The 18,311-nt window shown below is 38.5% G+C and overlaps 1 protein-coding gene and 1 non-coding gene across 3 annotated transcripts in view; both read left to right on the plus strand.

The window, feature by feature from the left end:
• Positions 1-5,198, plus strand: part of NAA15 (N-alpha-acetyltransferase 15, NatA auxiliary subunit) — an 84,692-nt gene extending 79,494 nt beyond the window's left edge. For both annotated transcript variants that reach the window (XM_047091095.1, XM_047091096.1), the window contains exons 19-20: positions 965-1,062; positions 2,395-5,198. In XM_047091095.1, coding sequence (XP_046947051.1) covers positions 965-1,062; positions 2,395-2,595 — 299 coding nt within the window. In that variant the 3' untranslated portion in view covers positions 2,596-5,198. The remainder of the gene's footprint in view (positions 1-964; positions 1,063-2,394) is intronic.
• Positions 5,199-16,584: 11,386 nt separating this feature from the next.
• On the plus strand, positions 16,585-16,691 carry LOC124521379 (U6 spliceosomal RNA). Its single transcript, XR_006964478.1, has one exon. It is a non-coding gene; the product is annotated as a U6 spliceosomal RNA (small nuclear RNA).
• The last annotated feature ends 1,620 nt before the right edge of the window (positions 16,692-18,311 follow it).

The following is an 18,311-nucleotide window of genomic DNA, read 5'->3' on the forward strand; positions in this document are numbered from 1 at the left end:
CAAAGGTCTGTGCTAGCAGTCCAAAATCTGGACTTGATGGGATCGTATGGGTAGTGCTTTAGTGGGATGCTTTTAGAATACCTGGCTAAGAAGGCCAGCAGCTTTGTATGCCTTTGTAGAATTCTGAATTCAGATTTTTGGCTCATGCCATCAAGTTTGAGTATCTCTGTCCTCCCATGTTCCCACACCCCCAACCCCCCAGGCCCCCCACTCCTACACACATTAAATGGAGTATTCACCACAGCCCCAAATTATGGGGTTTGTTTGTTTGTTTCGAGAGAGTGCAAGTGAGGAGAGGGGCAGAGGGAGAGAGAGCAAGAGAGAGAATCCTGAGAGTCTCCAGGCTTAGTGCAGAGCCCGACACAAGGCTCAATCCCACAACTCTGGGATCATGACCTGAGCCGAAATCAAGAGTGGGACACTTGGGGCACCTGGGTGGCTCAGTCACTTAAGTGTCCAACTTTGGCTCAGGTTATGATCTCGCTGTCCGTGGGTTCGAGCCCCATGTCAGACTCTGTGCTGACAGCTCAGAGCCTGGAGCCTGCTTCTGGCTCCCTATCTCTCTGCCTCTCCCACATTATTTCTCTGTCTCTCTCTCAAAAAAAAAAAAAAAAAAAAAAAAAAAGTGGGACACTGAAACAACTGAGCCACCCAGGCACCCCTGTTCAGTTTAGAAAGAGGAAAAATCCATGTTCCCACTACACAAAAACAACGATCATTAGAATATTTGTATTTCTTCATAGTTTTTTACCTGAATCATTCTCCTAGTTTAGACAGTTAAGCTATTTCTGATCTATTCTCTCATGATTTTTTTGGTTTATTTCAAATGGCTTTTCCCACTTTTCTAATAAAGTGCCACACTCTGTGTGCACATATATGTTATATTTGATATTTGAATGAATAGAGGATAAGATGCTGGTTGTACTTTAAAATAAAAAAATTTTTCTTTTTTCTTCTCATTTAGCTGCCAAAATGGTATATTATTTAGATCCTTCTAGTCAGAAGCGAGCTATAGAGTTGGCAACAACACTTGATGAATCCCTCACTAACAGAAACCTCCAGGTAAAGTTTTTCATAATCTCTCTGAAGAATACCTCACTACTTTCTGTTTCTCTTTTCACAAAGAGAATACATTTACCAAATTGTTTTTTTGTTAATTATGCATATTATTCACCAAGCCGTTATGAATCCACATCAGAAACTAACCCGATCTTAAATTTATTTAGGATTGTCTGTGTGTGCACATGCACAGTAGGCTACTTGGCCTTCAAGAACTAGTTCCACATCTTTATTTAAAATACTTTTTCTAGGAATCTGTTTTAGTAAAATTATATATATATATATATATTCCATAGTTAATTTTAGACTTTGGTTCATTCCTGTCTCTACATTTCTGACCAAGCAGTAGTCTCAGTGAAGATTCTGACATATTTAAGATGTACATACCAGGGATCAAATCAAAACACTGATTTTATAACTTGTAATGTACCTTGAAATGTAAAAGATACATGGATATTTTTTGCAAGATACTGATTTTAGTTTAGCCTAAAAACAAAGGACATAGCGCTACTTCCTATGATGATAATTGGCCAGATAAAGCATTTGATATAGTCCTTTAATAGCAAATGAAGGAACACTTTTAAGAAACATTTGACTTATTGATTGCTAATTAATACATCATTTAGATTATAACATTTCTAGACTGGCAAAGTTTGTTGGATACTATATATCTGCAAACTACATGTTTTCCAAGTGAAAAGATAAAGAAAACATGAGGAATGTAAGTTAACATGCATCATTTTAAAATCTAAGAATATCTACCAAGGGGTTTGGTTCAAACAGTTACCAATTTTCATGAACAAATTTTTCTTGCATATATGCCCTTTGGTTTGAGACCCTCCCTTTCCTCTCAGTGGACAAACCTTTAATTAATACAGAGCTGAAAAGCAATGTTTGATACCACCAGCTGTCTCTAAGCCTCTTAAAGAAAAAAAAAACAAAACTGAAGCGCTTAAGTTCAATACCTGACATTAGCATGGAAAAGTTGACATTTATACACAGAGCCTGCCTGGGTTGAGGCAAAGTTGCCACCTGGGGTCAAGCACTTGCTGAGAGTGAGTGTGTCTTTAAATGTAGCTGCTGCATATCTTGCTTGCCCCACATTAGTCCTGGCCCTGTTTTTAAATTCGTCCTTTGTATAAGCCCTGCGATTCTGAAGAAACTATTTCTTAGGGATTGAATATGCGGGGATAGAATGCTTTCTGTGTCTTCAATATGTACATTTGCCTTTTGCTTAGAAAATGTGTTGATAGTGAAATGTCTAATAAATTCACAGTAAAAAACTTTCTTTTTGTTTTTGGACAAGTTATAATATTACCTTTTCTCTTTCTTTAGACATGTATGGAGGTATTAGAAGCCTTGTGTGATGGTAGCCTAGGAGACTGTAAAGAAGCTGCTGAAGTTTATAGAGCAAATTGTCATAAGCTTTTCCCTTATGCTTTGGCTTTCATGCCTCCTGGATATGAAGAGGATATGAAGATCACAGTTAATGGAGATAGTTCTGCAGAAACTGAAGAACTGGCCAATGAAATCTGAACATCATTAAACAAGCAAATGGAATGACTTTGGACCATATCTAGTGTATAATATTTTTGTCACGCACCTGCTGCATTGCTCTAACTTACACAGAATGAGAAGAGTAAATGTTCTTGCCTTCAAATAGTGTTTTACGTTTTTTATCCTGCTGAAAAAGTATATATAAAATATCTAACGTATTACAGGATATAGGTTCAGTTTCTTAAAAAATTAAAAGCTGCTAAAATTGAGGGATTAAAAAAAAGATACCTTATTCTATTCCTACCTACCCACCCATGTTTTTTAACTAATTTATATAAAATCTGGAGGCTGTTACAGCTAACAAAGCAGGTGTGTGGCAGAAATATTACTTTAAAATTTGTCTTGTGAGATTTTACTATATCTCAGACAGCATAAATGCTGTTTTAGCACTGGATTCTTTCACTGAGCACAAAGAGTTGTTGGGGCTTTAGCATCTGACTGATTTTGTTACGGGGTTGATTCTGACCATAGGAAGTATGCAATGTGAATCACTATTTACAGAGAAACCTACAACAGATGCTTGATGTTGTAGAAGCTGGGACATATAGATACCAAGCAGAATTTCTAAGAAACCTAGAGGGTGTTCAATATGCTTGTTGTGTTTCCAAAATTCACTGTACATGATCAGTTTGGTGTTCTTGTACCACAGTTTTTAACTGAAGGAACCAGTTGGAACAATCTCAATTTTAACTAAAACTTGAAGAACTAAAATAGCAATGCAAACCTTTCAGCATTGTTTTGGCCAAACTTGTTAAAACTGTAATGCAAGAACCAAATGCACTGTGATGTGGCACCAACTAATTAGCACGCATGAATTTTTTCACCCAAGAGTGAAAAAAGAAAATCTACCATGGCTTGAAGTTAAAGAGCAGAACTCCTGACTACCATTCTATGACTGATCAAGAGACTAATAGTTAAAAACCTCAGCAGGCCTTGTTCACGATATGCAGAAAAAAAGTGCTGCAGTTTAGATACCTCTGGAATTTTTCCACAGTGTCACAGGTTTGTAATACTTGAAGCCCTACATTTCTAAGAATATATTTCTTGCTCAGTTGTTTCAGGCAAGCCCAAGACTTTGTAATTTTTAAAGGGCCCAAGATTTTTTTTTTTTCAATAACAGACCAGCTTCTTTTTCCTGCAGTTACAGATGTAATTTCCTTTTTGTTGTCAAACATAAGGTACCAAATATGATGCAATAAATTGTTTTGAAAAACAGTTGTGTGAATATTTCAACTAATCTGTGTTGGGCTTCTGTGAAAATACACAGGTGGAAACAGAGGTGCAAGCCAGAGGCAATGTAACGTGCTGTAAAATGAGCGCAGATGGTTGCGTTCGCTGCGGGCTGAGTGCTGGTGTCAGGGGACTCCTTAATGCAGGTGTAGTGCTGCTCCTGCATGAACCTTTCCTTGAGGGCGAGGATGGTGGCAGGTACTATGAATGTAATTCCTAATTTCCTAATTTGAAAGGAAACTGAGAACTGCGATTTTGATGGAGAGACTGAGCCTTACGATGATAAACCTGTATACTGAGAACTGGCCTCAGGCTCAATATCCTCGTTGCGTTTGCAAGATCTGAGCAAATAAGATTAAGTAAAATGAATCAATTGTATATATGATTGATCTTTTTGTGGTACTTTTAGTTTCTAGGGCATATATTCTAAAGGGAATTTTCAGGAGACCTGATCCTTCTACTGATTGAACAGTTGTGCTAAACTCAACCTTTCATAGTACGTGGCCTGCATTCTGCGTCCCGGTCTAACGATTTAGTGATGTAAAGAGAAGTACATGCCGAACTCCAGTGCTTTGTTCCGTTTTATTAACTGGCCCTGTCTCAGGAACATCTTCACAGATGGCAAACAACAAACAAAAAAAACCCCACCACCACCACAAACTTTTTTTCAACTTCTCCTATGAGTGGCAACCGAAGTTCTCATTGTTGGGAAAGAACACTAGTGCTACCTCTGCCACTACTGAGGTGTTGGGAGGAGGCACCAGCCATACGATAGGGGGTGTTTATGTGTGAATTATGTTTCAACTCTACTGTATATTGAAATGAAGTTCATATATTTGTCTTGACAATGTTCAACTGATGTAGACTGTCTTAGAATGAAAATTCGTAAATACTCAGAATTCTTGATGCAGATTCCACCCGTGAGGAGCTAAAATTCCTAACATGTATATTGTACTCCGACCCAATTTTACTGGAACTATTGAATAAATATTTTATTTTCTTTCAGGTTTACTTGATAGTGGATACATTGTCTGGTGTCAGAGGACCTTGACAGGGTTCGTTTTATGTCCAGACAGCACCCCCGAAACATTGTACTGTACTGTCTTGCTCTGAGTAGTATCGACTGGATCATCCCACATTTGCCTCATTCACTCTATTAATTCCAAATGATACTGTGGGGGGAAACAGGGTTAGAAAAACAAGTGGGAAAAAATGCAGTGATGTTGTATTCTAAACAAGTGCCTTATGTTTATTGCTGAGAACTGGTGTTAACAACCCTTTTCAGAAGAAAGGGTCCCTTGACCTGTATTAACATAGGAAAGTAAAGTTATTTTTGTTTTTCTTTATATTTACTACTCTTGTCATTTCTCATTTAAAAATTAAGATCTGACCAGGTTAGTTTACTCAGCTTTAATTAGATAGTTGAGTCCTACGTTTTCAACATTTTTCTGTATTTACGATGCACAAAAATAAAGCGTGATCTCTACTAGCATGGCTAAAAGTAGTCCCAGTATTAGTGAATAGCTTTTCTGTGGGTTTTATGAGGGCTTTGTCTTTCAGGGGTGTTTGTACTCCACGGTGTGCTGCTGTTAGGGCTGTGAGACGAAGGCTATGATTGTAAGAGGCCAGACAAGCATAGTCTAGTTTCAGGTAGGTGACGATAAATTCAGGGAAGTCTCTGCCCTGCACAGTTTGTAGGAATATTTCAGTTGCCATGTGTAGCATCTGTTTGGGACAGGTAAAAAAGTGAAGTGTTGAATTTTCCTACAAGACACACACACACACACACACACACACACACACACACACGTCTTACTAATTACTAGCCTTAAATTTTGAAATAACTCTTACTAAGAGAATGGAAAGAAAGACCAACCTGTCCAGTGGAAGGTAGGCTTCCTGTTCAGCTCATGCTACACTCCTTTTAAGTTACAGGCAAGGTTTCTTGATGCCATTCAATCCACTGCCAAACCTACATTAAAAACAGTCGCATGAAATGGCTGTGTTGCCCCACAGGGAGCTGAAACCTTAAGTTTTGTTCCAATTTGGAAGATTAGAAATCTCACTATTTATAGCAATAAGACATTTTTGCAAAAGGTTATTTACTGAAGTGTACTTTTTTTTACCTTTTAGTATGCAACCTACAGGGTGGATGTCAAAAGGATTGGTAGTGTGCAGGAGATTCTGGAGAAAATGTTCATATTTCAGTAAAGAAGGAGAGTATTTGTCGTGTACTGTAAGTTATACAGCTGATGTAACATTGCTACCTCCCCTCAAGACCTGCTTCTTTTATGATAACATAAAGATGGGCGGGAGGAAAGGGAGCAGTATGCGGTAGGAAAGCAGGTCTTAAAGTTTCCAGCCTCTCCGTTTATCCAGTTGTCTTTGAAAGGACACCATCTTGGGATTGAAGCCAGAAGAAAAAAATGGTAGTTTAAATTAGAACTTGTATGAAATTGTCAACTATAGACAAGCTTAGTATCTTAAATGTTCAGTGCTCTTTATAGAGTTCTATACACCAAAAACAGTATAGACTTGGTTTCGAGGTGGCTTTAGTGAAAGTGAAGTTGATACTTGGCAATCCGACAAGACTGGAAAGTAGTTGTTACAGCTTTTATATTAGACCTTTGTGTCTATTTTAACAGTCTATTATTTCACACAAGTGGTACAGTTCTTAACTGAAATAATTGACCTTGATGAATATGTGATGAAAAGTTTCGTGTATGTTAAGATTCTGCTTTTGCTAAATCAGCTTGGCCTCAAGAAGTACAAATGATCCTCTTGTTTGGAAACAACATAGGAGCAAAGGGATTTCTGGAATATGATTTGGGTCCATAGCTTGCTTTCAGCTGATAATTACATTTCCCTTCTATATCTAGTTACTTGTGCGTTGTCTTAACAAACAAGAAGCCTTTCGCCATACCATTCTGTGATATCTTTCCAGTCTACTATAGTTTCCTGAAGGGGTATCATGAACTTGCCCTTGTTTACTTTCATCTGTAGGTTTATCGGGTCCATATACCGGTGCTTGATGCTTCATCACACTTGAGATGGGCACTAGGTTTTCTAAAGTGCTCTTCTAAAACTTTGGTGTTTTCTTCGTTAATGATGAATAATTAAATTGGCCACCACTTTTCATCTTTCTTTCAAACTACTTATTTTCCAGTAGTCAGACTGCTGGTTGATATCTTTAAAAATGAGAATGGAGCCATTTAAGAAGTAAATAGTAAATATCTCCCAGATCCTTTAAGTTCTGAACTCTGGAATGTGAAATACTAATTCTTCCTTTCATTAACTTAATAAAAAAATTTACTGTATATTAATAACAGTAATAGAAGTATTCAGAAACCTGTATTCAGCTAGCATTGTTTACTGTTAGCATAATTTGTTTAGATGTTCACTGAGGAGGACCTCAGAAGCCACCTGTTTAACTTGTGATTTTTGTTTAGAACTTAAAAGTTTTATTTCAAGAGCCTACTTGTTATTTCAAGCATTCCATTGCACTTAGCATTTTTCATTCACCTGCTAGGATGCTTTTTACTTGAGAGATGTCTAAATACAGTATGAAGTTAAATGACTAATGCTTTGTTCAGATTCATGTAAATCCATTTCTAATGTATGAAATCTTAAGGATTTACACTGGGTATATTTTAGTGTGGGGGTATAATAACTAGGACAGTACATAGTAGGTATTCAAATCCTTGTTAAATTTGCTGTGAATATTAATATTGCCCTACAGATTGTAGAAAACAGCAATAAAGTACTGTTAACTTTCAGGTCACCTACAAAGGCTCACAAATTTTTTATCCCGTACCTGTGACTTAAGAGTATTCTCATTCATCCTTCCTCCTGTGCCTCTCTGTTGGTCTCAGGAATTTCCTCAAAATACCACAGGTCCATTACGTTTTTACTTCGCTTGAATAAGCTCTCACATCTAATTTTTGCTTTTTTCCTATAGTTTGTCAGTGGAATGGTTGTGACTGGCCTTGTAGGAAGCAAGATGAGTGGGACCATTCTCTAACTTTTTCAGTTGCCTGGTCATTGTTGCATAAGTTGCGAGTAAATCTACTCACATCCTTCGTGTCTTTAGCAACCAGCCACCCACCTAAACATCACATCAGTGGAATTAAGTCACTACAGAGATTGTCATTCAGTAGTTGCTTTTCATCTTTCAAATAGTATGAGGAGACAGATGACACACACACCAACCACCTACCTACAAGGCTCTGTTGTCTACAGCCTAGTATCTCCACTTTTAATCCTTACAACTAAGGAGACACTGGGTTAGGATCTGCAATGGTTATTTTTAGACACATGACCTACAGCCAGTGTTCACAGCCAACAGCTGTGGTCCACAGTTGATCTTTATTTAGGATAGGCAATGGAATCCTTTCAAGACATAAATTTAACCCTGTTTATTAGAATCCCAGGAGAGCTATTTGAAAGACAACCTTCTCAATGGCGGGGCCATTCAGATTTGAATGATCTGGTGTCGGGCCAGGTGCTGATGGTCTGGTTGGCTTCTCTTCCGACCACCCCCCCATCCCCAGGTGCATCCTGGTTGGGGTGCATCCAAAGTTAAGGCCCACTGTCCTTGATGAAATTTAAAGTATTTTATAGTATTGAGTTTTTTCCTCAGATCGAAGAGGGAAGCAACTATGTAAGTGCAAAAAAGATGAACTTTTCCCCATCTTACATTAAGGGGCCCACTGTCCTTGATGAAATTTAAAACATTTTATAGTATTGAGTTTTTTCCTCAAATTGAAGAGGGAAGCAACTATGTAAGTGCAAAAAGATGAACTTTTCCCCATCTTACATTAAGGAGAAAACTTCTTGAACTTTCTGTCCAGAGCTTTCTGATTGTTTTCAAAGTCCATTCTTTGCTTAAATCATGCTGCTGTTCTACTACCTGAGATGCTGGTATTCAAAGAGAAAAAAGTCATGGTTTTATTGGATGTCATGGTAACTTGTCTCCACTGAAGCAACTTTTAAAATATAATTGCCATGGATAGATAGATGCTTGAGTTTTTGAGTGGATGAGTACCAAAGCAAAGCATGGACTTGGCAGGGTTTTAAATAAGAATGGGTGCGAGGTATTACTCCCTGGAAAGCCACACATGCCTACCCTGCAATCAAATACATATGTTTTTTTTCTCCCTAATTTTACATAAACAAGTGAATTACATATCTCAGATGTAAAAGGAGCCATGATTCTAGGACAGACAGAATTCAAAGCTAAATGTTGGCCTGTTAGTGTAGAACCTGGAAAGGAGATTTACATATTACACAATCCTGTGTCAAACCAAAACTTGCTCTGTGAGATCTGAAATAACATCTGTGTAGATATCCCAAATCTTTCTAATCCAGTATTTTTCTTTAATAGAATAGGAATTGTTTTACAGACAATCATCAGTTCTGTCTAGCTTGTTCTTGGCTGGTTAGAGGATTTGATAAATGAATCTGGTTGTTTTGATACTGTTCATTGTCATTCTTGATTGCGTAGAGATGGATGATCTTCCCTCACCTTTGCAAACTGTGAAGTCTAAATTGTTTTAGCCTCTTCCCACAGAAGCCTGGCCTTAATGCTTTATGGTTACTTTCCTCTGACCCTTGTGACTAAGTGCCAAATTTCTGGCATAAATCCATTGTAGCTTGGTAACGACAGTAGCGTGATGTAGTTGAAAACATAAGCTTTTCCCAAGGACAGGTGCCTGAGGAAAGTTAATAAGAATTTTTAGTTCATAGTTGTTGGATTAAGTAACGCACATACTGTATAGAAAGTGATTACCACAAGACCTGACACATAGTAAGTGTTCATTACAAATACCAGCATTTGCAAAAGGATGTTCTTTCCTGTTTGTCAATATTCAACTTGGTTATCCTTATTTGTTGACTAAAGTACAGGAAAATCGTTGATCATCTTTTCCTAGGTACTAACAGCTCAATTTTTTTTCCCCTAGTATTTTACTTTACACTTGTGAGAACTTTACATTGTTTTCCCTTTTCTCATAGTAGAGAAAAACACCTGTAATACCTCCATCCTCCATGATCATTTTGACTTTTACTAGTGTTAGCAAAGTTGGCAGATTGATGCTTGCTGTTTAAAGCTATGTAGGAGATGTGATATTAGGCCAGTCCCAGTGTCCTTCCTTCCATCCATCTGGTAGTTAATGAATGCCTATCACATTTTTTATGGGCTAGTAAAGGAGACAGACAAATCAAGAAATGAGTGCAGCAGTGGTTTATAACCCTCCTAGGAGTTGGTACACATTTCTGTTTGGATGGACAAGATAAGTTTAACAGAATGCTCACTTGAGTTTGGAAAGAGAAAAACCAGTTTCCTAGACAGATAGAAGGTAGCATGTACCTAAAGGCACAGATACATGAAACATGTATTCAGGGACCATGTAAACTAGTGTGAATAGAATCTGGGAAATGAGGCTGGGGATCAGAATAAGAGTGTTAGATGACTTACTAAAAGATTGGATTTGGCTTTGTATAAGCAAAGGAGAGTTATTGAAGAAATAGGGAAGGATAAGTGAGAGAATTCTATTAATATGATAAGGATGGGGAACAAGATTGGAAGCTTGCTTCTAATCATCAGAACTAGTAATATGACTCAAGCTGAGCTAATAATAGCCATCATTGAGCTTTTGCTATGTGCCAGGCAATGTAGTAAGCACTTTGCATTTGTTAGCTGATATAATTCTTGAAGAGATCATTCCCATTTAACAGAAAACTTGATCATAGTTGCTTACGGTCACATAGGTTATTAGTGACAAAGATCTGCATTCAAGCCCAGGTGTGTCTAACTCCAAAGTGCTTGCTTCTGATGAATGTAACCTTTGGCAAAAAGTAGTAAGGACAACAACATTAAGTATGGGGAGGAGAGCAAGGATACAAGAGATGTTAAGAAGGTAGGACATAGGTCAGCTGATTTGTTGGAAGGCAGAAGGCAATGCAAGGAAAAGTAAAAGTTCATGATGTCCGTCCGGAGTTTGGACGTAAAACACTTTGCCTTGGACAGCATCATTAAACAGTTGGAAAAAAGAAATTGAGGGAAAAAGGTCTTTTCACAATGAATTATAGGCGTTTATAGGACATGTAAATCCCAGAAGATTAGTAGGCAGCTAGGCAGATGGGTCTGATGTTTAGAAGAGAGCTTTTGTCGATCTTGAAGAGTTAGTTGTGAGTGGTGTGGCCTAGACAAGACTCACAGGAAAAAAACAAAGGTGATAACTCACAAATGCCAAGAGAAGCGGGTAGAGGAAGAGAAGCTAGCAAAAGAGACCAAGAAATAGTATTAGTTAAAAGAAAAAACTAGAAAATAATGCTGTTGGGGAATCAAAGTTTTTCAAAGAGGAGGATCAACAGGGTCAAAATCAAGACACTGCGTCAAGGTGGTAACATTTTAGAAGGTCTGAATATCAAATGTTGGCAAGGAGGTTGGAAAACAACATAGGAACTCTCAGGCACTGTCTTCGGGAATATAAATTGGTATAACTTATGAGGACAGTTGGTAGTATTTATTTACTAAAATTAAACGTGCATAGCCTTATGAACCAGCAATTCCACTAGGATATATATATATACACACATATATATGCCCTGTAAACATTCCTTCATATTTGCCAGAGAGACATGCAAGAATGTTCATCACAGTATTGTTTATAATAATAAAATTTGGAAATAAAGTGTCTGTGACATAAGAATGGATAAGTTGTGCTATATTCATTTAATGGAATGCTGTACAGTTAAAATGAATAAGCCAGCATTAAGTGAATCAAATTACCCTCCAAAATGGTGGTTATTTAAAAAAAAAAAAAAAGGCAAGTTAAATGGCCTCATTTCTTGTATGTAAATTTTTTGATGTAAAACAATAGTGTGTGGTTTATGGATACATTTATTTAAAGTAAAGGGGTTTGTTAAAGTGTATTTATTTTGAGAGAGAGAGAGAGAGAGAGAGAGCAGGGGAGGGGTAGAGGGCGAGAGAGAATCCCAAGTAGGCTCTGTACTGTCAGCACAGAGCCTGATGTGGGGCTCGACCCCAAGAAATGTGAGCTCGTGACCTGAGCCAAAATCAGGAGTCAGAAGTTCAACCAACTGAGCCACCCACGTGCCCTAAAGTAAAGTTTTCAAAGGGTGCCTGGCAAGCTCAGCCAGTGGAGCATGTGACTCTTAATATCGGGGTTGGGAGTTCAAGCCCCATGTTGGGTATATTTTAAGATTTTAAAAATAAAATCTTAAAAAATAAATAAAGCCTTAAAAAACAGGTTTAGGAATTACAAAAACAAAATTCAGGACAGAGGTTCTCTTTATAGGAGGGAGAGGCACATTGGTAGCCTATAATTTTTATTTCTTAAAAAACATTAAAAAAATTTTTTTTAAGTTTATTCATTTTTTGAGAGAGAGAGAGAGAGACAGAGTGTGATCAGGGGAGGGGCAGAAAGAGAGGAAGACACAGAATCCGAAGCAGATTCCAGGCTCCGTACTGACAGCACAAAGCCCAACGTGGGGCTTGAACTCACAAACCATGAGATCATGACCTGAACTGAAGTCAGGCACTTAACCAACTGAGCCACTCAGGAGCCCCTTAAAAAACATTCTTAAATGTGGCAAAATGTTAATTAAGATTTGATGTCTTTGTTAATTTTGGATCTATATAGGATTTTTTTTTAAGTTAAAATAATAAACTATTATATTTTATACCCTACTAAAAAAATGGCTAGATAAAAATGCATCTACAATTAAAACAAGGTTTTCTTGGGTTTGTATACTCTCCAAAATGACATGGTATTTTTATTGATTTACCAAGAATGATGAGAGAATTAAGGGAAGTCCACCAGGATATGTGACACAACTTTTTAGGAGGAAAAGTGGCTCCAATGATATCTAAAACATTACTACCCTTTGTAATTTCCAAAGTGCTCGTATGTAGGTATTAATCCCTTCTTTATAGATGAAGGTATATCTCAGAGATGTTAAATGACTTACTAAAGGCACCCAGCTGGTAGTAGTGAGCGATGAGTTAGGTGTTCAGGTTACAGACCTGTAGATGTTAGAGCGGGAACTTGAACCCAAGTTTTTTGTTTCAAGGCAGGCTAAACTATGCTGTGTTCCTGGACCCTACTGTTTTGCCCAGAGAACTATTACTGAAGTTAAATGCTTTGTGCTATTTAGAATTTTAGAAGAGGGGGGCGCCTGGGTGGCTCAGTCGGTTGGGCGTCCGACTTCAGCTCAGGTCACGATCTCACAGACCGTGAGTTCGAGCCCCGTGTTGGGCTCTGGGCTGATGGCTCAGAGTCTGGAGCCTGCTTCCGGTTCTGTGTCTCCCTCTCTGTTTGCCCCTCCCCGTTCATGCTCTGTCTCTCTCTGTCTCAAAAATAAACGTAAAAAAAAAAAAAAGTAGAATTTTAGAAGAAAGAATTGTTGAACTATGGATGTTTTCTAAACTATGCATTTTTATACAGTATTTGTATATCCCTTTTGATATATACAACATACTTTAAGCTGACAGTTCTTTTTTTTTTCCCCCATAAACCCCTGTTATGCTGGCATTGGGATTTCCTCTTGCAATGAGGAACTACATCTTTAAGATGGTGAAGGTAAGTGTCTAAGATCATTTACCAATTCCATGAATTAGAAACTATCATCCGTCTCTCCCTTAAGTGAAATACAGCGTCCTGCGAAAGAAACTACTCTAGAAGATAAGATGCCAGTAGTAAAGTGGCCAAGAGCTGTATGTTATAGATGTATTGATTATCAGAAACTGCCAAGCTTTCTTGCTAAAGTATTATAATTAGAAGCCAAGAAAGTAGGGTCTATCTGTTCTTACCATTCATCCAAACCACCATATTCTACTTTAGGCCAAAGAGTGAGTTCTCCTAAGTAAAATGAGGGAAAACATTACCATTCTTGAAAACTATTATAAACCCACAAATTGTAACATTTGTTAGATTTTGCCATGAGGAGGTCCTTCATCAACTTGGTAATAACAGTTTCCACAGAGCAGTGGGAATTAAAGCCAGGGAACAAGTTAAACAAATGGGAGATCAAGACCTAGACTTCAAGAGAATGTCACTTTTTCAAGATGCTTTGGAGATTAAGGTGGAAAGGAGAGATGGAGGGCAGAAACCAGAAGGAAATAAGGGTAAAACAAAGGGTCATGACAGTTGACAGATCTGAGCATGATTGTAATTTGAATGAAAAAGAACTTGTAGAGAAGGAGAGGGAAAATTGATGGAGCCAGACCAGGCCCCAAAGGAGACAGAAAAGGTGGGCCTTGAAAAAAAATACCTTTTCTCAGAAACTAAGGGAGTAAGGGAATAGTTATAAATAAATTTATAGCTGTGAGAGGAGAGGTTTTTTACTATCTGGCTTCAATATTTTTTGTGAAGTAGGAAAATAGCTGATGTAATTTGTGGAGTAGGAGGGAGTAAAAAAGGGATTTGAAGGGAATGGAGACAGTCTGGAATAGACAGTAGATTAAAAACAAAGGCATTAATCGTGGTGTTAACCACCAAACTGAGTTTGGAAATCATGAAAGTATAGTGGCTTTATCATTATTTCTAGCATCTCAGCTGAATGGCTTATAGGCCAGGCATATTATAGGACTGATCCAGAATTGTGAGTTGGATGACAGAGGAGAAAGACAAGGATGAAGGGGATTGAGGGCACTGATGCCAGGCAGAATATAGCACTGTTCTAGGAATGTGATTTGGAAGAAATACCAGGAAAGGAAAAAAAAAAAAAAAATGGAAGGGGATTGAAAACATTGGTGAGAGAGTAGGTCATGTGACCAATTAACAGATTTAGGCCAGATATGGAAATGGGACCAAGAATAAATTGGAAGAAAAAGCAGTCTTACAGGAATAGAGCTCTCGATGAGATTCTGGATCGGGCATACTGGAGGTAATATGAATGGAAAGAGAAGGGTATTGCAATCAGTCAGAGCTACTCTATAACAAAGTAGAGAGCATGGCCAAGGGAATGGGTTGAAGTGGCCTTGGAACTGTGATTCTTGAGTGTTTGACAGACCATCCACAGGAATGTTGAAATACCTTAGGAAATGAGGAAGTAAATTGAGATTTAAAGGCTTAACATGATCCAGGTATAATGTTATTGTGGGGGAATGACCTGGGGGTTAAGGGATATTAGGGACAAGAAGATAAAAGGTGGCAAAATTGGATGGAATGAACTTCAAAGGAATGAAGGTTTTTACAGGAAAGTGAAATGTTTTAAAAGGGACTATGGGACAAAATACCAATACCAATTCTGAGCCTTATGATATGTAGAATTTGAGGAAACAGCAAAGGAAGCAAGATCTTTGAGAAAGAGATCAAGGAAATAGAAGACATGTTCATTCAAAAAGCTGAGGGTATAGGTGAGTTTGTTTATAGTGAAATAGGTTGCCAAAGCCCACCCTGGATAGGGTTGAAGGAGGGTATTGTGGGAAAGGTGAGGGTGAGGCCTCAAGAGGGAATGCTGTCAGATACACAGCAGTTGGGAGACAAGAAATGAGAGGAAGGTGATGGATCGGTGAGAGGGTTGTCTTCTGAACAGTGAACAGGGATGAAGTTTGGATGGAGCTATAGTTTCTCAGCTTTTGGCCCTGTTGTTTTAAACAGAACTGATAAATTGGTGGTCCCAGGCAATGTCTGAACTTATCTTTGTAGGAATGTTTCTAGATTCATGGTGTGGCGGTAATTGCTGGATCCTTCCAGAACTGCTGTGCAAAATGCTGAGTGTGGTAGTGTATGGTCTAATCTCTGCCTGACTTCCTTATGGTTTAAGACATGCAGCTATTGATTTGCCACTCTCTGGCAGGCATGGCATGCAGCCGGCATCCCAGAAGACAGAGCGCGAGGACTTTTCTCCATAGCACTGAGCCTCTTTAGCGTAAGGGCCAGTGGTTGTGCTTCACATAAGATGCAATCCCTTCTTTTCTGTTTTTGCAAAAATATAGCTTTCATTCTATCAGTCTTTTGGAGAGTATGATACGGTGGAAAAAGCATGGCCTGTTACAGACTTGGTTCTGAATCCTGGAAGCTTATTGGGCAATTTATTTAACTTTTGAGTCTTAATACATCATGGTTATTTTAATAATAGACTTTGTATATAAAGTACCTAAGGCAAAAAGTACTCAATAAAATTTTTCCCATTATTAATTATTTCATAAAAGTCTTATTAAAGACCCCACCACTGTACTAAGTCCTGGAAATCTAATGATGAATATGACATGATCCCTGTCTTAAGATCCTTACAGTTCATGGGGTGCCTGGGTGGCTCAGTCAGTTAAGCGTCCAACTTTGGGTCAGGTCATGATCTTGCGGTCCACGGGTTTGAGCCCTGCATCGGGCTCTTTGTTGGCAGGCCTGGAGCCTGCTTCAGATTCTGTGTCTCCCTCGCTCTCTGCCCCTTCCCTGCTCACACTATGTCTCTCTTTCTGTCTCTGAAAAATACATAAACATTAAAAAAAAATTAAAGATCCTTACAGTTCAGGGGCATCTGGGTGGTTCACAGCCCATTAAGCGTCCAACTCTTGCTTTCGGCTCAGGTCATGATCTCATGGTTTGTGACATTGATCCCCATGTGGGGCTCTGTGTTAATAGCGTGGAGCCTGCTTGGGATTCATTCTCATTCTCTCTCTCTCTCTCTCTCTCTCTGTCCCTCCCTCCCTCCCTCCCTCCCAAAATAAATAAATATTAAGAAAAAGAGAAAAAGGATCTTTACAGTTCAGTGCTCACTTTGGCAGCACATATACTAAAATCAGAGCGATACAGGGAAGATTAGCATGGCCTCTGCATAAGGATGACATGAAAATTCATGAAGCTTCCATATTTTTTATGCTAAGCAAAATAAATCTGAGAAAGACAAATACCATATGATTTCACTTATATATGGAATTTGAGAAACAAAATAGATGAACATAAGGGAAAGAAAAAAAAGGAAGCAAACTATATGAGACTCTTAACTATAGAGAACAAACAGTTGCTGGAGGGAGGTGGGCAGGGGATGGGCTAAATGGGTAATGGGTATTAAGGAAGACACTTGTGTTGAGCACTGGGTGTTATACGTAAGTGATGAGTCACTAAATTCTACTCCTGAAACCAATATTGTACAATATGGTAACTAGCTACAATTTTTAAAAAATTGTTAATGTTTGTTTATTTTGAGGGAGGGAGGGAGAGACAGAGACTGAGTGGGAGAGGGACAGAGACAGAGAGGGAGACACAGAATCCAAAGCAGGCTCCAGGCTCTGAGCTGTTGGCACAGAGCCTGACGCAAGGCTCAAACCCATGAACCGCAAGATCATGACCTGAGTGGAAGTCGGACGCTCAACCGACTGAGCCACTCAGGTGCCCCTAACTAGAATTTAAATAAAAACTTGAAACAAAAAAGATCCTTACAGTTCAGTAAAAAGTGAGACAAAGATAAATATACTCAATGACAGATGAGGAGTGCCTTGATAGATGCATAGATGGAAAACAGTGGCAGCCCAAGGGAGCAATCATTAGCAGGCTGCCTGCCTGAGGTGGATTGAGAAGGCAGGGAGCCTTCCTGGCCATTTCTTCTGTTTTCTCTGTTTATTTTCCTTCCACTCTATGTGGATGTCTATTTCCATTCTATGCCCATTTCCTGAAATATATCCAAGTGTGCTTTTGTTTACTCCCATGATATCAGTACTGAAGAGTTCCAGGTCTCTCTACTGAACACACCCCATATATCCAGTTGCCAAATGCATATATATTCTTGGGTATACCGTGAGTCCTCCAGCTCAGCAGGAGCTAAAATTGAATTTTATAATCTTTTCCTCAAAACCTGCTCCTGCATTTTTTGGGTGCCGCCATCCACTCAGTTGTCAACTCAGCAACATCTTTATTGTTTTGCTCTTCCTAATTCTCCACAGTTAGTGTTCAGCAAGTCACATTAATTATATCTGCAAGACATCTTTCAAGTGCACCTACTTCTCTCCACTTCCATGTTTATAGCCCTAGTTTAATATCATCTCTTCCTGAATTACTCCAACAACTTTTATTTGGTCTCCTTGCCTCTAATCTTATCTCCTTTTAATCTATTCTCCATACTGCAACCAGAATATTATTTCTAAAATACAAATCTAATTATTTCATTCTTTGGCTTAAAATCCTTCAGAAGCTTCCCATTGCTTCTAGAATAAAATCGTTGGCAGGGCACTGCAGTCTCATGTTGCCTTACTTCCAACCTCATCATTTCATCACTGTCATCCTCTTACTTAATGTTTCCACCAGATAAACTTGCTTCCACTGGTGTTCCCTAAACCCCAGCTGCTCCACTGCTCTTCTGAGCTTACATCATTTCTGTACCCCTGCCCCCAGAGCACCCAGTACAGTGTATTAAAATGCCTAGTTGTTTGTTTCCCTGACTAGAATAATTTCCTCAGGGCAGAGACCAAGTTGTTTTATTTTTGTTTTCCGTGTGTGTGT

The sequence above is a fragment of the Lynx rufus genome, unplaced genomic scaffold (genome assembly GCF_022079265.1).
Source record: "Lynx rufus isolate CCGP_SWC_20201006 ecotype Redwood Valley unplaced genomic scaffold, mLynRuf1.p SCAF_3, whole genome shotgun sequence".
NCBI classification, from domain to species: domain Eukaryota; kingdom Metazoa; phylum Chordata; class Mammalia; order Carnivora; family Felidae; genus Lynx; species Lynx rufus.